Source organism: Eutrigla gurnardus, assembly GCF_963514095.1.
Source record: "Eutrigla gurnardus genome assembly, chromosome: 19".
Taxonomy (NCBI): Eukaryota; Metazoa; Chordata; class Actinopteri; order Perciformes; family Triglidae; genus Eutrigla; species Eutrigla gurnardus.
This window is the reverse complement of record NC_139930.1, coordinates 9,182,287-9,203,631: the sequence shown is the minus strand read 5'-3', so window position 1 is coordinate 9,203,631 and position 21,345 is coordinate 9,182,287. Positions and strand designations below refer to the sequence as shown.

The 21,345-nt window shown below is 42.2% G+C and overlaps 1 protein-coding gene across 6 annotated transcripts in view; it reads left to right on the top strand.

Moving 5' to 3' along the window:
- The window catches only part of cacna1bb (calcium channel, voltage-dependent, N type, alpha 1B subunit, b), a 151,109-nt gene that overhangs the window by 63,044 nt on the left and 66,720 nt on the right, over positions 1 to 21,345 (top strand). For all 6 annotated transcript variants that reach the window (XM_084035038.1, XM_084035035.1, XM_084035039.1 and 3 more), the window contains 8 exons: positions 1,299 to 1,486; positions 14,128 to 14,231; positions 15,981 to 16,096; positions 16,264 to 16,353; positions 18,250 to 18,339; positions 20,406 to 20,627; positions 20,738 to 20,850; positions 21,000 to 21,112. In XM_084035038.1, the coding sequence (XP_083891164.1) occupies positions 1,299 to 1,486; positions 14,128 to 14,231; positions 15,981 to 16,096; positions 16,264 to 16,353; positions 18,250 to 18,339; positions 20,406 to 20,627; positions 20,738 to 20,850; positions 21,000 to 21,112 (1,036 nt within the window). The remainder of the gene's footprint in view (positions 1 to 1,298; positions 1,487 to 14,127; positions 14,232 to 15,980; positions 16,097 to 16,263; positions 16,354 to 18,249; positions 18,340 to 20,405; positions 20,628 to 20,737; positions 20,851 to 20,999; positions 21,113 to 21,345) is intronic.

Here is a 21,345-nt window from a genome sequence, read left to right as displayed (position 1 = left end):
CCTTTGTTTCAAAAACAGGTCTGATCAGACATGATATCATTCTCAGGCTGTATCAGATCTCTGATTTATATTTTGTAAGTTGTTTGATTCCTTTTAAAAATCCTCATGCCTGCCAGCTCCGTCCCTCACATCCCTGCAGTTTTTTTGTTTTGCCTCTATTTGATAGCTGATAGTAGCGATGACAGGAAATGAGGGGAGAAAGATGTGGAATGACAGGCAATGAACCGGGGATGCCAGATGTGAACCAGGGATGTTGTGGATCACGGCCTGCACCTTAACGTTTAGGCCACCTGGGCACCCTGAGACCAGAAACACCTGCACATTTGACTAATATGGTATCTATTATTCTATCACTCACTGAGATGTCCGATTCAAACTTGGATGTGATTATTTTGTCCATCATTGTGGCACTGTGATTGAGTTGTGTTTTTTATAGGGTTTAATATTTAATGATGTAAAGGCACATTTTCTTGATCAGTCATGATGTTCAACACTGTTAGCATTATCTAAAAGTACCGGGACTTTCACCTACAACAAGGCTGGAAATGAGTTCAGAGAATTTTCCCCCAAAATATCCAGAGAACAATAGCAATCAAAAACCTATAAAAATGGCAGCAGTTAAAATAAAACAGTTATTTTATGTTTCGTTAAGTAGCTGTAAGGGAAAAGAGACATCTGACAAATGGAAAACTCCCAGATGTTCTGAATGGAGAAGAGAGGCTGTGATATTAGCTGCTGGCTAGCTGCCTTAGCTGCATAACTCTGTTGGAGCATCCTGCTGAAAAGTGATCCAAGCCACAGAGCAATGGTCTAAATTCACCCGTTCATCCTTGTACCGGCCTTCACCTGTGGTCCCGAGCTTTGTGCAAGACTGACAGAATGAGGTTGCAGCCACACTCTGCTTGAAAATGTTAGGAGGTCAATGGTCTTCATTGAGAGGAACCGGTAAAGGTGGGCGGTGAACCTGGGAGGTTGTCTCCTGGGTGTTTCCCTTTGGAAGGTGTACCAGCTTGACTGATGACTGATTGTTAGAGATCATGGGTCACATTAGAGCAGCATGAGGCTGCTGGAGAAAGTTTCAGTGGAAGAGGACACTGCTGCAGCCCTGACCCACATAAAACCTGTTAGCATTTGGGAGCACTCGAATCATTCCATGAAGTGGTGTAGAACAAGTCATTCAGTTACTATGAGCTCTATCTATCAATCTGTCCATCCAGAAGACACTTAAGAAGCAGTTTAAATAAAACCTGAGATATGCATATCAAAACTCACCCTCTCTTTATTTCTCTCTCGGCCAGGTGAGAAAGCAACACAATGGCCTTGTGGTCAAGAGCCCCCAGCCCGACTGTGTCCCAACGGCACCGAGTGCAGAGAGTACTGGACTGGACCCAACTTTGGCATCACCAACTTCGACAACATCCTGTTTGCAGTGCTTACTGTGTTCCAGTGCATCACCATGGAGGGTTGGGTGGAAATCCTCTACAGCGTGAGTCTATATGCACTAAAGAGTTCTGAATGTCGTTGTTTGCAGTGTAAGCTTGATACAAGGATGATTCAAGGATTCATGTATCGCCGTTGTGCAACACATGGATGCACAACCCAATGCACTTTTAGCCCGTTTGCCACACAGTAAAAAACATGATGAGCAAAACAGAGAAAAACAGTAGAGCTTTCCTGTAGTGCATTATTTATTTGCATTAGAAGGAATGTAAACAGTAAGTACAAAAATGATTCTCTTGGCAGATAGCATGGCTGGCATCATAACATTACAAATGTAACATCAGGGAACATTTTGTCTATCAACTTCGACTGTGTTTGAGCACCTCCTCTGAACCGCTCTCCTGAACTATTTGAACATCTTATTTCCTTCTGACCAGACACCAGTCAGCCAGGAGCATGCTGGGTAGTTGAGAAGCCATTGGTCTGAGGTGTGTTAGCTTAGCTTCTATCGAGGCTCTCCTCTATCTCATCCCTGGGTGGCCGCCTCCACTTTCTGTGGCGTTTGATCCGGCAGGCCTGGCTGGGTGATGGGCCGTGGGCGGAGTTTGTCTCAAGGTCCACTGCACTTCTGATGATGATGATGAGTGTATTCCGTGTTATACCCTTCAGTGCTCCACTAATAGACAAGAAAAAACAACACATGAAGACAGAAATGTATGAATGGGAGCTCCCGGCCACATCATATAAATGCCCAAATTTCCCCCTGAATCAACACTTTGGTCTACGACAAATTGTCTTGAAAAATAAGGACTGGGATTTGATGAAATTGGTTGTTGATATTCATGCTTCTCCAAGGATGAGCCCAACAAAATGAAATGTAAAGCCTCACATTCTTCTGAAGTTGAACCCTTTATTTTTGGCTATCTTTCTTTGCTGACATCCTCAAATGCCAGGGTATCTATTTATCTAATGAGAAGATTGTCTTTCATTCATTGATTTTCATGCTCCCATGGAGATAAACCATGCTGATCAAAATCTCCCCATGTCTCTTACTCTAGCAGCCCTCTCAGGACACACTGAATATTAGCCCTACCACTGAAGGTTACAGGTTAGACTAACAGAATAATGCTGTTTTGCCGTCCATCACTTTAATATTTTTGGGTGAAATGAATATTTCAGCCCTTGGGAACCACTAGGGGTGTTTTAAACTCATAAAACTGTGAATAATTCATTCAGTGGGGGCTTTCATTGAGCATACACCACCCATGCTTGACATTCATATAAAGACACATTCACACCTGGGAGCTGCCGACCATAAAACTGTGACCATGATTGGCTCCCCTGGAGAATTTGGAGGATCGGCTTGTTGCTCAAGGGCTCGAAGGAAGCTGGACACATTCATTCATTTCTCTCATTCAGATTTTTAATTTCTCACTCCCTGGGAAGGAAACATGGCTGCCGATGCTTATGAAACCACTTCATGAACATACAAATGAGAAGAAAATTGTTGCTTCTATTGTCTGGACATTTGCAAAATTAGCTGTTTTGGGGTTTGTTGTGGGTTTACTTTCCATATTGTGATGTAACGACGAGCGAAAACCTTGCATTATGTTTTCCAGAGAACGAGAGGAAACATGAAATTAGAGACACGTTCCTTAGTTTATCTGACTGTCACCAACCTAAACGGTTTTATTATCTAAATGCCAGCAGCTCTGTTTTTTCAGGGCATCCAAATACACGATAGTGCCTTTTAAAAACAGAATCCCAGGAGGACACAAAAAGAAAAATAAGACGTCCAACCAGGCAGAACAAAAGTGTGTCTGGGCTAATACCACAGTGGCTGTCTGACTTCGAGCTTCAACTGTTCTTTGTTTTTCCGTTGTTCAAAATTACACACAAGAAAAGATCCAGTCCAGCATTTGCATTGTGAAAGTTTAATGTGAAAGGCTCTGGTGCAGGGTCACCTTGAGATGGTTTTAATCAGCAAAAGGAGAACAGAGGAGATTTCAAAAACACTTTCTAATATGACTTCAAATTAGTCCTGACACAATATATGGCATCAGTGGGATGGGAACCTGCAAACACCAGACTTTTGTGTAGAAGCTAATTCAAAACACTCTTACTTAGGACATTCAGTATGCACTATGTAAATGTATATATCATTTTGATATTTTTTCAAAAGAGGTTGCTGTAATAATCGTCTCAAAGCAGCAGCTTCAAGCCTCGGTTATGCTTCCGCGTAATGATCACGCAATGGCCACGCAGTTGCTTGGAGACCGTGATGGTTCTGCGTGGGGTTTACGTGTCGAAATGCAATTTAATGCCACACCGGTAGAGGGCGCTATGTTTTTTTGTAAAGACTGACCGACCGACCGACCGAGACCCTTGTGACGTATATCGTCGTTAGCCTCGTTATAGCCTATTTGTTTCCCTTCGGCTTCAAACATCCACAATTTTTCAGAACTTGGCGTTTTATTTCTTTGTGCAAAAGCGACAAGGTGCAAACAATAAAACAAGGTGCAAACAATAAAAGTATTAAAAGTTTAAATGGCGGTGTTTATGAGTGGAAAGCTGAAAAGCGGTCTCCAGCGGATGTAGTTAGCGGACCAATCACAGCCAATGCCGCTGTGTTGGCGTTGCGTCGCCTCGATGCACGTCTAGGATTTTTGGGAGGTGCACGTCAGGCCCTTGCCGTGGACGTAAGGGGGGTCCGCAAGGACGTAAGGGGGGTCCGCAAGGACGTAAGGGGGGTCCGCAAGCCCCCTTGCATTTTGTCAACGCGGAAGCATAACTTGGGCTTCAGTCATCCTTCTGTGTCTACACAGGATGCATTCAGGCACAGTATTGAGATGCATAAACAACCTATACTGATTCAAATGTGAGTTTTTAAAGGTGTGACTTGAAAGTAAAGCCTCAAAAAATCGTTTTACTTTGCTTTTGTAATCTTCGCTAACTTCAAAACAACATTTTTAGATTACATTTGAACACATCCTGATGCTGTTATCATTTACTTTTGCTCAATTTTACTGAGTTTAAATTGATCATAATGCAAAGTAAAACCACCCTTCCAGCATTAGTATCTTTGTGCTGTCGGTTATTGTGTTTCCTCTGAGCACCATGCATGGCAATGAATTACATTTTACGTATCTGATTAAGTTAGTTGTTCCAAATGTTTTTATATTGGACATTTTATTAAGCAACTTATTTATTTGTTGCATAATTTGCTCATGTACTTCCTATGTATCTCTACCTCCTTTCATTTTTCTAGGTCGCTCCGTCTTCCTCTACATTAATCTTCTTTTCATCCCTAAACACCTCTCGTTTTCCTTTCCCTGCCTTCTTCCCTTTCCCCTCTACTCCATCTATTCCTTTCCCAGGAGATAGCAGCTAACTGTCACTACATCGTGAGCCATTAACAGAGCCATCTTTCCCCCAACTTGTTATTTTTCTTGCTCTTCATCCTCGTCTCACTCCAAGCATCTCCCGTAGCTTTTTCTGGCTCATTATCCTAAGTGATGCAGACCCATGCTGGTGTGATCGGAGAATGCCTTTTCTCTCAGTCGGTACTTTTTCTTTGCGTTTCACTCTTTTTCTTTTCCTTCTGCTCAGAATCATTACTTTTCATCCACCAGTTATTTTATTTACTACAGCCTTTTTATGTGGCTTGCTGTATGTCTTCCAATACATCTACTTAACCAGGTACTCCTCTATCTATTACAGTCATATAGAGATGTGAACATACATTTTAGTGTACCGTTAATGCAAGATTCAGTGAATTAATGCCACTACTTCTCAAGACTCATTTCAAAATTCACCACCTGCTGATTAAAGTCAAAGTTACCTGTGGTGAAGACTTTACACTGATATGGCGTTCAAAGTGAAACGCTTTTTACTTGTGATTTGCACAACTCTGTTTTCTTTAAACTTTGTTTTCGTTGTCTTTTCCCAGCCCTACTTGGTTGACTAGTTTATCCTAAGAGGTCAAATTTGCCCCCTTTATTCTCCCTCTGGGGGCCACATATGCTCTAGAAGCCACTCAAACACAGAACTTCCTAAGACTGTTGAGTTTCATTGTTTAAATACATAAAATAAAAAGAACATCCTTGCTCTCTTTGCTTACATTGCAAACTAGCTATTTTTCCAACAGCGACCGTGGCATCTGTACGAGGACATAAAGGCAAAAAGCTAATTTTCTCTTTAACCCAACCGAATGCTGTCATAGCCTGTTGAGGTTGTAGTAAATGGCAGTTATTGTGTTTTCCATATGAAGTGATTGTGTATTTCTTTGATTCATTGTGACTTTACAGCACCTCACGGAAGTAGCTGTAAAACTCCCAGTCAGTTTTTACCCAACGAATGCAGCTAACAAAGGAAATAAAAGGAGAAGCCATGACCGCTTTATTTAGTGGAAGAGAGCCATAGGTGTATTTGTGTGATTGCAGTGGAGCGTGCATGGGCATTGTGCATTTATATCTTGGGTATACAAATGTACTGTAGATTCACTGGTACAGAAGAAGGAGGGGGTGGAGGGTTTGTCTAAAGTCGACAACATCATGAGGCCAGAATAGCATCCAGGCTGTGGTTTTATTCTGTGGATTATATACTTTCCTGTAACCCAGCGTTAACCCCACAGATTGATGACTATTCTACCTCTGCCCCGGGGGGCTCAGACCTTCCTCTCTAATGGTGCAAAAGAAAATGCTGAGTACATCCCCCCTTCTTTCCTTATTGCTTCCTCTCTGACGTCCCTCCCCCTCTTGTCCCTCATAACTTCACCTCCCCCGGCGAGGCCATGGAGGTCCCAGGATCCGATGGTCTCCCAGCAGCTGCTACTGTACTGTATTCTCCAGCTGGAGGGAGTGGTGACAGTGAGGACACCACTCTGACTCTGATGCTGTTGTTACGGTTACCAGTGATGAGATGAAATACAAACCAAGTCCAGTTTGAAAGACGACCAGGAAGACCCTGTAATTATTAAGTAAAACAGAAAGATCGGTGACATTTGGATGAAACCAGAGTAAAAGTTACTTTGAGTAAATCCTAGTTGTTCTATATTCTGCCTCTTTATTTATGCGTTATGAATCCCAAACTTTGTGTCAGTTTCTCAGAGAACCTCACAGATTAAACTGGTTAGTTGGATTTCTGCTCTGTAATTACATATTTGACAACTTGAGTCTTCTAATGAACTCATTGAACCTAAATTCCACATGGAATTTAATTCATCATAAATCTTGAGTACAATTATTCAAATTGACCGAATATTAATTTTAAGATAGTGTTGATTCTGGAAAGAAATGCAATCCATCCATATTTGAAGCTAATGGGAGACATGCCAACTCTGCTGGCTGCATTTATGTAATGAAGTGCTGTTTTTGCTTTGATCTGTCATTAATGCGTTTTGGGCTGCACAGCTCAGAAACAAACTTGGACTAAACCATTCTGTGGTATGTGCTGGAAGCACAGCTTTCATTAGAGTGAATGGGTACCATACTAGCTACATTTGCATGTATTTGATTGGCAGGATTAAGGATTAGATTTTCTGGTGACTTCCCTCCCCATAATATTAACAGTGCTGTGTTTGAATCTTTCTGTACACTTAGTTGTAACCAAGTAGTTTCAGTTGTCTTTATCTAACCTTATCTACAGAGGTGGCAGATCAGGAAATCATATAACACGTTTCAGTAACCATCATACAGTAGGCCATTAGGAGCTGCATTTGGAAGGCATTAATAATGAATGAAGACGTTTTGCTTGTTGAGTAATGTTTTCTCAGCCGCCCTGCAGCACCCAAAACAATCTCATTGAAGTCAATGGGGATCTTACTGTTTTTGGACTAAGTGCTCTCGTGCTGAGGAAGCCAGCAAGCCAGCGTGTCCTGGTAAATGATCGAATCCAAGTGTTCACACCCGGCGAGAGCGCCGGGGAAGGAGAGAATGTCACCAAACCGAGTCGACGCTCCTCCTTGAATCACGAAAGGAGCAGAGGACGAGTGAAGGGAGTGCAAATGAAGAGAGATTTCACCTTATGCTAATGATCACAACGTTGCCAGGCGCTGCAGAGATTTTGATATCCTCCCATCAGTGTCGTCTTTAGCAGCTAAACCACATGGTGGATGTTCGAGAAGTGCAGCTCCGGAACGTTGGAGGCCTGATTATGGTGGAATACGCATCCAGAAGTTCATGCAGAGAAAAATAATGAGCATTATCCTTCCAAATATTCTCCCACTTGCTGGATTTTCCTTCATAATTCCTCCCTTCCCTACATCCACTAAGTTTCTCCTGTTTTCAGTTCAAGGTGAAAACTGATATTAATAAGACAAATTACCAAAGACATGAATGCACTTCCTCTCTCCGTCTCTGATCTCCATTACACTGTTGTTTTTTGACATTTGCACACGTTAGAGCTTCTGAATTGCTTCTGGCCCCAAACAGAACATATCGCACATCTCTTCAGCACGTTCACCTTCATTTTCACCTTCAGATCCCATTGTAGATAACGTTGCCATGTTATCAACAGCCGGCAGCAACTCGACCAGATCTAACTTGTTAAAGGGAGTAGTGTGGAGCATTTAGAGGGATCTTTTGGCAGATATGAAATATCATTTTAACAGGATTCTCTAGTTGCATAATGTGTTGTAGTGGTTTTTGGTTGCTTGAGAATGAGTGGTTTGGATCTACCTGACGGAGCCGACTGCCTTGTTTCTACTGTAGCCCAGAATGGACAAACCAAACACTGGCTTTTTATGGTGGCCACCTTAGTTCTCCGACACATTTGGCACATGGAAGATGTTTCATTTGGTTGCAATCTGCAACCTCACCACTAGATCCACACATCAGCTATTATTCTCTCATCAGAGTGCATTTTTGTCCTGCTTTGGATTGAACCTCACCATAACCTGTTCCTAATATTGGCCAAGCCGCACCTTAAAAGATAACTAAGACTCTCTCAAAGTCTATCTTGCGAGTTCTGAGAAAAGGAAAATTGTTCTCCCAGTATATTTACCAAAAAATTCTTCTTTTTTACACTTTCTCTGTCAAACATCAGCAGATGAATCCTGAGTCAGAAGGCTCACTGCATACATGAAAAACAATATCATGTTGAAATAAATATTTATTTAAATATAAATATAATTTTTCTTTTGTGATATTGTGTATGGATATAAGTCTATTCCCTTCCATTTTTCAATGATTTTCATAGCTTTTTTTAATATTTGAAATAAACACCTCAGCAAATTTTAGAAATAAGCATATCCGTTTAATAAAAATGTATTGATTTAGGCCCATTTATGTACAGTTTCTCTAAATAGTCTTAAGAAAATCTCAAAACTCAGGTACCATCTTGACATGATGATACCACTCTGCCCCTCTGTGTCCACCACACTCCTTTTTTCCTTTTTAGCAGAAATGTCAGGATGGTGGCACCAAAGGCTCTCACTGATTCACACTGTGAGTGCTGCTTTAGCTCTGAGACAGCGGGGAAGTGGCTCTGTTGTAGCAGCAGCACGATGTCTGGGTGCTTTCTCAGCATTGATAATGTTTGTCTCATGCCCTGTGATTTTATTACATTTCCTCCCGTCTCTCCTGGCGACCCAGTGGATCCCATCAAACAAGAGGCGGCTCTTATCACATCTGCTGTGTCATGTTTAGGCTACCAGATATGTAAACGTCACTTTATATTGCTTTTGAGCTCTTGTATTCAAATACGTTTTCTCAATCAGCCTCTTTGCTATAAGTGATATGCTTTTTTATAATATGGGTTATTATTTATTAACAAATTGGCTTGTTAATAAAGGTCTGTATGTGAGTTTTGTGTGGTTTAATGTGTGTATGAGTGTGATGCGAGGGGTCATAGGCACCCTAGCCTCTTGCTTCATTAGAGCCGTGAGAGTCACAGAGGAAGGTGCACCATGACCTTGTCAGGGTGACATCTTGTGCTTGTCAAATCCTCGAAATAATAGAACAGCACAGAGGAGAGAGTTAGACAGTCAGTGTGGACTTTCAGTCATAGCTGTGTGTGAATCCTTGAGCCTGAGCGGACGTACTGGATCTAACTGGAATATTGATGTCAAAGTGTGACAATCGACAGATCTGGCTGCACAAACTATGAGCACTTGCAACATTATCACTCATTTGAGATGGATTTGTGTCCAGCTGATACATTTAAGTTCTGTTACATTCTCCTTTCTGCAAAAGTTGTTCTCTAAAGCTGTTTGGAGCAGAGAGTATCAACTGAAGCGTTGAGGTAAAGGCAGGCGGCAACCTCCCGCTTTGAAAAGTGAAGCCAAGGCAATAGTGCCTTACACTTGCATTCTCTCGTCTGGCCATGAGGGGGTTATGGTCCATTTAGAGTAAAATAGACCATAAAGCAGTATGCTTTGGGCGTGGTTACCATGTGATTGACAGGTCACTAAAGCGACCTTGCTACCGTTGCTACCACAATGTAGTTAGCTGCTTTTTAAGATTACTTTAATTGGTCTGAATACCAGACTTCAGTACTCGTTGAGTACTTTAATTTCAAAGGAACATTTGATAAACTTGAAACCTAGGCCTCTGAAAAAATAATGAAAACATTAGTTTTTCTCTGCAACTACAAGGTCTATTTGAGGTAACACTTTTTCTGTAAAGGTTAAACATTTCTATAAATATTACTGAGTCACACTAAACGAAGATGGAACATTGCGTTTCTTTTGCGACGTCTCAATTCTTCAAGTCTTCAGCCTTTTTGAAGTCAAACTGGCTGATTCAATATGACTAAAATGAGCCTGCAGAAAATAAATGTGGCATCAACAGAGAAATAGTAGAATCAGAGAGAGATAATAAGAGACTCAAGTTCAATTCTAAACTGTTTGGATGTACTCTTCATCTTCAAGCAGCTTTCTGAGGACCTTTTGCACTCTGTGCCACCAGAGTTGTTGAACGGGGTCAACGCTGCTTGTTGTGAAAGTCTCAGGACTGTAAGGAGCTGCAGAATTGATTCACAGTGGCATCAGAGACTGTGTGTGTGTGTGTGTGTGTGTGTGTGTGTGTGTGTGTGTGTGTGTGTGTGTGGTAGTGAGAGTAGGAGTAGGCTACACTGTCACACCACTGCGTGATCCATGACTCCAAATTATGTGGCAGCGTTTGCTTTTTCCTCCCTGATCATTCAGAGCAGTCAGCCAGCGATGACTCATGGGAATAACAGAGGTGGAATAACGATATCAAGTGAACTCATATGAAAACATCAAGCTCACTGGATGTAAGTCACTGAACTTCGTTTTTAGATTTCAACAAAATGTAGGAGGCAACATTTAATGTCCGGCGTGGAGGCTGTTTTCAGTCCCACTTGTTTTTTATTTCTTCTACAGAATAGTTGCTATGTGGTTGCCAAAAGCACCAATTAGTTTTCTTTTGGGTTTATCAATAATTCAGCAGAATTGCCTTTGAACATTTCAGTGTTTGTGAATAAATAGACCGTATTATTCTCATAACGTTTTACTCTAGGATTTGTTTTCTTCTGCCATCACATTACACTTAAGCAACATATGGGGTGATTAGAAGTACTGCTAAAGGCTACGTAGTGCATCAGTAGTTCTGTAATGAACTAAATTAGTCTAGCCAGTGGCCTTGATTGCCATATGCCCTGTATTTGCTCTCTTGCTGTGCACGCTGTGTAGTTTAATCTCATTGCGTGGCTCCATATCCAGTGCACTTAAAGGTGGGGTCCAAAGCAGAGCTCGTCTCTTTGTACATTGTGTATTTGCTGATCTTTATATATAAAAATCTGTATGAAAACTGCTTTTTCAATCTTTAAATATGTTTTAATATGCTAAAAAAAAGTCTTAAAGGAATGAGCTAGAAACAATTATCTATAGGGGCATTTATTCGCTCCTTTAGTACTTGATTTTGAGTACATTTTGGTGAAATGTATATTACAAATATCAGTTGAGTAAAAGGACAAAATTATTATTTAGTGAGGCAAGAAACCTCTGCAAACACACAGCTCGGCCTGAGTTTATGAATTGAGTGTAGATGAAACCACAGATGTTTGCTAGTGCTAGAAGCAATTTTATTTTTGAAACGAAACAACCAAAATCAGCTTGAATGTGCTCAGTTGCGTTCAGCTTGTTCACATTCTTAAATCTGGGAAAAGAGACATTGCTGTGTTTCACAATCAGAAAAAACAACATTTGCACAGGCTCAACTGAACCCAGCTCGTCTGCCTGAGCAGTCAGCTGAAGAATTAAGGTCGCGTCAACAGGAGAGGAAAGTCTTCCCTCATCACCAGCTGACTCTGGGACTGAAAGCTGACGCAACCGAGTGCATTACCACTTCATTTCCTCCTCCACACCAGGCATCCAGAGTTCCCCAGAGAGAAGGTATCTGCTGCTCCTGCAAATACAAAAGAAAGCGGCATGTTACCTAATTCAGCACGGAAACCAAACATGCTAGATAGCTTATTTACGCGGATCGATCGAAGAAAAGGAAAACGTTAGACTTTTCTGTTCAGTTATTACAGGTTTAAACATAGAATGACATCACCATCTCAGAAGGTTGATATGATTATTTTTGAATTGTGTTTTGTCCAATATTCACTCTCCTTTTAGCTCTGTTTTGGTCTCCACCAACTCCTGAGGGAAATAAATAGTAGCCAGACATGACAGTTTTTCAGCTTTTCTCGCAGCTGGAAATGAAGCAAATGAAAACGATGGCACTGGACTAAAAAGTAAAAGTTGCAGGCTGCTAAGCCGAGCTTGTTAAGCCAGCTTGTTTTTTGCCCTAAAACATGTTATCAAGCTGAACGTACAAGATTTGCACCGGTGAGCTTTGGATGTGTTGGTAGGACAAGGAATTGATGGCGAGCCACAGAGGGAAGCTTGTGATAGCCATGTGTCCTGGTGCGTGGGCTGCTGCTCCTCTGACAGCTGAGACGGAGGGTGTGCTACTCTATATATATGTGTGTGTTCATCTCGCATACGCGGCTGCATAATATGGATCTCCTGCCTGCTGATTCAGCCGCCCTGAACCTCCCATCACAATTACAGGCAGCGTGTGGCAGCGCTCCCACACAGGCGTCTGCAGAATGTCACTGTGCTTCACACAGCCCATCAGTCGGCGGGTCTGCCCCCCCGCCAGCAGGCCGCTCTGTGGGAGCGCTCTCAGACATGGAGGGTGCTGACTCCCAGAACCCCCGGCGGCAAACAAGCCTGACTATCAGCCCTGCTGCTCAGTCAGTTATAGACAACACTGATATCAAAAGGTATCTAACCAAGTGCTTTAAATAAAATATGAGGCCTGGTGTTGTGCATGCCGGCTCACCGTCACACTGTCATGACTTACTGGGACACAGAAAACAGAGCTGGCGTTTATGTTATTAACGTCGCACCTGTGCTTTCAAAGTCAAAAGTCTTCAAAAGCTTCTGTGAGGCACTGATGATGTCATCAGTAAAAACTTTTACCCCAAACTCAATTCATGGATGAGTCCAAATACTGAGTATAGTTGCAATGAAGAGTTAACATCAGCAGTTTGTTGAAGACCTTTCCCTGTTTCAACATGATAGTGCCTCAGGCTTGAAGGCAAGTCCATAAAGAAATGGGTTTCCCAGTTTAGTGTGGAAGAGCTGGACTGGGCTGCAGAGAGCCCTGGAGACTGTTGTTAGTGTCGGTGTGAAACGTTGAATCATTTTACCGTAGTTTTCTTCCAAAGCTTCTGTACTCTACGTCAGTTATGTGACAAGTGTGGTTTACATAACAAACATCTTGATTTTATCACGACTAATAACTTTTCCTGAGCCTAACCAAGTAATGAGGATGTAAACCTGAATTTATTTTGAAAAGAGACTCTATGCATCTACATGTCGGCCCTGTGATAGACTGGCGTACCTGTCCAGGGTGTACCCTGCCTTCGCCCAATGATAGCTGGGATCGGCTCCAGCCCCCCCGTGACCCTGAATACAGGATAAGCGGTAGACAATGGATGGATGGATGGATGGACTCTATGCATGTAACAAGTGGAAGTTTATTTTGAAAAGACACTATGCACGTAGCAACCAGAAAGTGACACGTCGTCCCGTACACGTCCAAACCTGACACTAGAGGTGTAGTTTGACGCATAGAGCTGCTGATGAGTTGGGAGTAAGAAAATGTTCCAATAACTGTTATAGTAGCAGTTTAACGCCCACATGTACCAGCTAATAATCAGTGATTCAGCATAAATAATATGGTAAAAGAACCCGAGTCAATATGGCGTTAGTGGCAGGTGTGCATGCAGTGGTGTCATTGTAAGTCTCTGTGAGCACATGACGGCTCATATTGGAAGACTGAGGGGCCACCTCTTTGTCTCTGGAGAAGTTATTTGAATAAAACAGTTGTTTTGCCTCGATAGCAGACGGAGCTTCTTGTTACCAGGATATTTGTCAGTGGGTTTGTTTAGTATGAAGCTCACAGAGATGATGGACAGAATGTTTTTAATTGCTTTTTTTCCCCAGATTAAAAGTTTTCAGTTTTGTTCTAATGAGGCAAGTTGGCAAACTTGTTTTTGTTTAGTAAACCAAGTTTGTAAAAAAAAAAACATAGTTTACAGCTGTGGATGAGAAATGGGAAAATGAAACACAATCACTTGGACATTTCTTACAAAAACGACTCTTTAAAACATATACGATATAGAGTGTAAAGTAATGAAACTTTACACTGTGTGTGTTTGTGTGTCCAGACCAACGACGTAGCAGGAAACGCCTGGAACTGGCTCTACTTCATCCCTCTCATCATCATCGGCTCCTTCTTCATGCTCAACCTGGTGCTCGGCGTCCTTTCTGGGTGAGTCAACATTGAACACAAATAAACACATTCCAGGTACACTTAAAGCCAATATCATCCAGCATGTAGTAGAATCATGGCTGATTCTAAACTCAATTCAACCGACATGTTTTTTCATTTGTCAGTAAGAAAATACAGGATTTGTTTTGTATTCATAATAATGTAGCGTAAATAAGCAAGCAGATTTTATAACCAAGTCAAGGTTTACTTTGGTTTCACACGTGACCACTGGTCTCCAGGGTGATGGTCCTGTGTTTGTTAACTACAGAAGGTTGCTGATTTGAGTTGAGTAAATCAGCAGGTTCCTCCTCCTCCTCCTCATCTAGCGCTTCTCCTTTCACTCTCTGTCTGTCATCATCTGTCTCTGTCATCACTGTGGCATGAAAAGGCCTCGCTCTGTGGCTTTAATCATCCTGCTCCTGTGTGCTGCTGGATCTGACATCCATCCATCTCATTGTGTCTGCGGTGGCAAAGAGCCTCCTCTCACCTGCTGTGACTCACGGCCTCTTGTCTCCACTAATGTGGATGTGTGTGGTCACGGTGCTCAAGGAGCTGCCCTGTCATTGCATTGCCAGGAGAAGGAGTGGGTTTCCTTTGTGCTCCACGTCTGTACTGTCAACATCCACCACATGTTTCATCAGTAATGCTTTTTAGATAATGTGTTATGTAAATTATTTCATTCATGTCTTTGTTTCCTTTCTGGGTCACTTTCATTGTGTGGCCCTTCAGGAGTAGGGGATTTTATAATCTTTAATATGTTCAGCATTCAGATATGAGAGTGAAATCTTTACGTCACTCGTGGGATTTCTGTTCTCCGCTGTCAAAGCGAAACAACGTAGCCGCTTGTTTGGAGACTACTTCCTCTTATATCACAAAAATAGTTTGCCTTTCAGAAAACAATTTAGATCAGAAATAAACCATGCAGTTGCTGATTCTCCATTTTTGATCGCCCCTGATTTGCATAAAGTAGCCTAATACTCAACTTTATGCAAATGTGGAACGGCCAACGTGGCGGTCCGTCTCTCTAAACGCAGCTCTGTGTTACCAGAATGCATTTCATGGCTGTTAACAATGAAGGGGGAATCATGGATCCTGTTGACACGTTCCATAACTCTCACATTTCCTAACGAATGGTGCCCCAGACATTAAAGCATATCAGTGCAAACAGAGGCCGAAGGAAAGACAGCAACTGTGGTTATAAAATAAATAGTGTCATGAAAATAGTTGGTTTTCCATTCCCGTGTTTTCTCTTTCTTTTGGCTTGAGATTGTTTTATTTTTCCTGAACACATCACTTTATCACAATATACATTGCTATCTCGATATAAACTGACGTACAGTATGCTGTCATAAGTAAGTCCTACATGTGATGCATCACTGATCCATCACGTCAGCACATCACACTTCACTGCTTTTCCTCTGCATACACACATCTCAACACGAGTTTCATAAATACCTACTAGCACAGTTCCAACTTTGCCAACAGCACTTTTCCTCTCTTGCCGCCTCAACAGCTGCCCTGCTGTCGTCTGAACTCCACAGCTAATAATCCTTCAGATGAACTCTTCAACCCTGTTTGCTTCATTCCCATGATGCAGTATCCCACAAACCTGTTGGTTTTGTAAATCACATCATCCTGGCTGTTGCCGTACACGTGCAGGTTCCCGTTCTGGGAATTTAGCTTTAAATGCCAAACGTGATAACATTTCTATTTATTCTTTCTGTGTGTGGCAAATATGTGTTTGAACAGAGAATTTGCCAAAGAGAGAGAGCGCGTGGAGAAGAGACAGGAGTTCCTGAAGCTCCGGAGGCAGCAGCAGATCGAGAGAGAGCTCACCGGCTACCTGGAGTGGATCTGCAAAGCAGGTCAGACCCATCTCTGAAACAGTTTGAGAGCTGGCACGCATGTGTTTGTTGTGTTAGAAAAACATGACAAATTGATAGAAAGTCTCTCTCTCTCTCTCTCTCTCTCTCTCTCTCTCTCTCTCTCTCTCTCTCTCTCTCTCTCTGTCTCTCTCTCTCTCTCGCTGCAGAGGAGGTGTTGCTGGAGGAGGAGGATGAGATTGCAGAGGAGAAGTCCCCGCTGGACGGTGCGTGGTACAAGAGGAAACAAAACCTTCCAGGTAAAAAGAAAAAGGCCCAGTATCTGCCGCCTGCTTTGCCATAGGACGTCACCACAGGAGGTACATGTTATCATTTCCATACAGCATCGATGTGCTGTCCTATAAATCATCGGCCATGAATGGGATCTGGTTCTTTTACCTGTGTAGTGGAGCTGTAATTGGTTTTGAAGTGGGGTTGTACGAGGTACTTATCCGTAGTCAGTGTGTTACCTTCAGTTGACGGCGGTCGGCACGCCTCCAGTTTAGAGGAGTAGACAGGAGTACCAGCACTGAAGCAAAGCAAAGGAAGGAGGACAATCTATTTTAGACACCTGACACCTGTTGAGGTAATACACTGGCTATGGAGAAGTAACCTCACTTCAAAACACCCTGTCCTTTAATGACGCCTGTGTTTACCCACCAATGACTCCTTCTAATGGCTGCTGTGAGAATGGCCTATCTATGTTAATGTATAATTAGAAATTATGAGCTAATATTTCCAGGTTCTGTCAAGCCTTTTCATGTAAAACTGATACGCTTAAATCATCATAGTTTTCTACAAACTTGAACACCGAGTCTGGGCCGGGATTGCCTGCACACAGCTCTCGCCGTGGAGATGGCTAAGCTGGCAGCTAGCAGCTAACAGAAATAGTGCTAAAAGTGTTGGGACACACGGAGCAACATGTAGTTGCGGCCTGGAAACGAGACAAGATGCGATAACCACACACACAGAGGGAGATCAACTTCATCTCTGCTCAGAAAGACAAAACACCACTATATCTTTACATAACAATAGTAATCTTCTCAATATTATATATAGCCCCTTTAATGGAGTCAACATTATATTTATATATATGCAGTCCATTAGCCTGGTGTGAAGACAAGGGTTGATTAGTGGGATTTAAAGCCCTGTCTGATTGGGGTTTTTTTCCCAAATTTCACAAACTTCACGGAACACACTCTCTCTCTCTCTCTCTCTCTCACACACACACACACACACACACACACACACACTGAGATGCATTTGCAACACATCAGTGCTTAGGACTGCAGTAAAGTGACAGCACCCAGCTGCTGTATTTTCTCAATTAGTTACATATCAGGCTCTGGGATTAAAAAAGTCTGAGTCCACAGCCGTAGAAAACCACTAAGAGCAGAAAATCTGGAGTTGGCCTTCATCAGATGACTGACGGGTATGAATACGGGTGTGAAGTGCCAATCATAGCTGACCTACTCAGTATTTGTTTTAAAAAGATTTATCCATCACCTACCTAGTTTTTTTTGTATTTTCCAGGCTAAAAAATATAATTTAGAGATGAAAAAAAAAAGACAAACTTGTTGCAAGCACTCAATTACAGACAAAAATGATTTAGTTGGAAAGTTATTTCCAAAGTGAGGCTTAGCGTCGCAGCCTCATTCGTTCTGCTGTCAATCTCCCTACAGCGCACATACATGACTGTAGATCTGGAGAAGGAGCCCACCACTCCGGCGACACGGAGCTGGTCACATGACATCACGTTCAAGTGACAGTTTTTCATTCCAAGGCTGGCTTCAAGCAGGAAGGCAGAAAATCTCCAAATGAAAAACATGATTGATGCCTGCTATTCATAGTTTCCAATTAGCTCACCCCGCCACACACACACACACACACACACACACACACACACACACACACACACACACACACACACACACACACACACACAGACACGGACGTATAACCTGAGAGGGGATGAGGGTTGTTCCATTGAAATACAATTTGAAAAAGCTTGTTTCATAATTGACATCCTCGTTTCATAATTTACATCCTTTCGCATTTTAATGTAGAAGAATACAGTTTTGCATAACAGAGCAGCACCACTATATTATATTTTAAGACTCATATATGGGTATTTTTCACTTTCCTTGTCTTTACAGTCCTGAAACGAGCCAAAGCCAAGAAAGGTAAAAACGACCTGATCGGTGCCGAGGAGGGCGAGGATCCTTTTGCAGACATTTCCTCTGTTCGTAAGTCTTTCTATCCACGGTCACCAGCACCTCACCTCTGACCTTCACATGCTGTCTGTTCCCACAGTCGACCTTTACAATAAAAGCCAACATAAAAGCCTGTCTTCTACAATGAACATAACCGTGTGCTCTAAATCTCTGGTCTGCATTTATCAGATTAGTATGTCACGCCGCGACAGCGACAGTAGAGAAGCTGTTATTCAGACGCCTCACGCAGACTTGAAGATGTACATGAAGCAGAATACCGGTGCCATCTGGATTCACTTTCTCCTGGCTGCTGTAGATGCATATCACCTTGAGGGAAAAGAAGTATAATTAACTTTTCTAATTAAACTGTTACATTAAAATAGCAAGAGAATCACCTGCAGCAAATTAGAAAGAGACCATAGAAATAGAAAGGCGTAGAACAGACATTGAACTGTTTTTACTTGGACATTTGATGAGCAAAAGAATTGCGGTTGTTGTATTGAGACAAAATCAATAATTATACATATTGTGTTTGTCAATTTAAAAGATAATTTAAGCAAAGAGACATATTTTGTGGTAGGTTTTTCATAATATCTTTTGGTGTGGTGTGAAAAACAAACATGGCTCACCAGCTAGCTACGTGACTTAGCTACGTTCCATGTTACAAATGTAACGTCATCTTACCCGATGGGTTTTATTTATTGTTCAACATTTACTCTGGCTCCCTAAACTTTGTAACATTTCACCACTCGTTTTAGTTCCTGCAAAACGTCACCTCAGTGAGTTTGTGACACATAAAAATGGCCGCCGCTCTGACCATCCTACTGTGTTGATTTGAATGGGAATGTCTGTTCTACTTCTATTCTATTTCTATGCATGAAACGTCCTTATTATAATAAGAATGGACTTCATGGTCCCACACAAACATGTAATCGCTTGTCTGTGTGTTGGAAATGAGCACTGCAAGCTAAATACAATCGTTTGGTTGCCTTCGCTACTTCTATTCCAATCTCACGACTGTTTCTGTAAAATGAAGTGCCAAGGGAATAGACGCACTGCACAGTCAGATTTCATCTCTTCTCAGTGAAATTTCATCTTTCTTCCACACATGCCTGCAGTTCTGTTGCACACCACAAACATATAAAGTGCATATTTTTTAATGAGCAGCTGCAAGGAAAATTCTTCTTTCTGTCCCTTGGGTTGCTATTGTTACTTTTACCAGATAAAGTTTTGGCCACCAACATCTTTCAGTGCTTGTTAGCAGATGATAAATAGAATGGATCCCTACCCAAACATACTGTTGCACTTCTCTCTTTTTTTACAACACAAGTGTCCTGGTGACGCCAGGGAAAGCTGGCTGAAAAAGAGTCTGGAGCAGCATCGAGACATCATTATAAGTAGTAATACAGCATCAGCATGTGTTCTGTGTGAACAAATACATGTAGGGAAGCTTAAAGTGTATTATATTACAGTAATCCAAATATTAACTGAAAGGGAATGATGTGATTGTATGGATTTTACAAACACAATATAACATGCAAAATTGTATTTAGAGGTTTTTTCCCTTTGGACAGGTCCAGGCTAGTTGTTTCTCCCTGCTTCCAGTCTTTAGGCTAGGCTAGGCTAGGCTAAGCTAAGCTAAGCTAAGCCAATCATCTCCGTTTATCTGTACAGAAATAAGGCTGGTATCAAATCTCTTTTAAGAGCAACGTACCACAACCTCTTGTTGCTGGTTTTCTCATCCTCCTGCATCGATGTACTCAGTGTGGTGTTAAGTGTAATTTCAATCCAAAACAATGTTGGACTCCTGAACAAACCTTCAGCTGGAGTGCAAGCAGGTTCAATTAGAGTCTAGTGCACTTTGAACACAGAAGGACAAAAACATATATTTTTTAAAGGTATTTCATCAGAGTATGGTGACGTATGCATTCAACATTCATAACATACATTTAAATTATTATCTCGATGACTGTGGCTATGGTGGAGATGCTGCTCGTCCCAGTAGCAGGAAGAAAATACATGTTTCACTGTGAAAACTGTGACGAATATTTAACCGCTGCACACATTCCCTCTCTCACCTCTTCATCGCCGTTCTTCAGCTCCTCCCGGCTCTCCGTTCGGTCGAGCCAGCGTGAAAAGCAGCGGTAAGATCGACAGCTCCTCGTACTTCTGGCGTAAGGAGAAGAGGACCCGCTTCTTCATCCGCCGCATGGTGAAAGCTCAGAGTTTCTACTGGATCGTTCTGTGTCTGGTGGGCCTCAACACTCTGTGTGTGGCCATAGTCCACTACGACCAGCCTGATTGGCTTACAAGGGCCCTCTGTAAGTCACACGTCCAGATACACAGTCGTAACCCCACAGCCTCACTGATATCGATGGTCTATAATAACCAGGTTCTCTTTGTTTTCTTACTCCGTCCATCTTGGAAACAGATGCAGCAGAGTTTGTCTTCCTGGGTTTGTTTCTGACTGAGATGGGGTTGAAGATGTACGGCCTCGGCGTGAGGAATTATTTCCACTCATCCTTTAACTGCTTTGATTTTGGGGTAAGTGAATGTCGACTGTGACTCACAGGTGGTTATGTAACGCTAAATAGTGGTGCCAGTTCTCTTTGGACGAGTTCAGATGTTGGAACTTGTTAAGGAACCTTGTGGTTTCCCTCCTCATTTCTAAGTCCATCATCTCTCCTCTGCAGGTGATTGTTGGAAGTATTTTTGAGGTGATCTGGGACATGATTAAACCTGGAGCGTCGTTTGGAATCAGTGTGCTGAGAGCGCTGCGACTGCTCAGGATATTCAAAGTCACCAAGTGAGTTCAATTCTCCACACACGAGTGAAACTGCAGACACTTAGTTCAGACGGCTTCCTTTACAGAAAACAACTGTGGAGCTATTTGGGCTCTCTCTTAACTTCCCTGTGATGATATTAGCACTTACTGTATCATGCACAACAGAATGGCAATCCGTCTTCTAGGTGTCATGAATCAAGAAAACTGCAGCAAACACACACACACACACACACACTGAAGTCGGCAGACTTTTA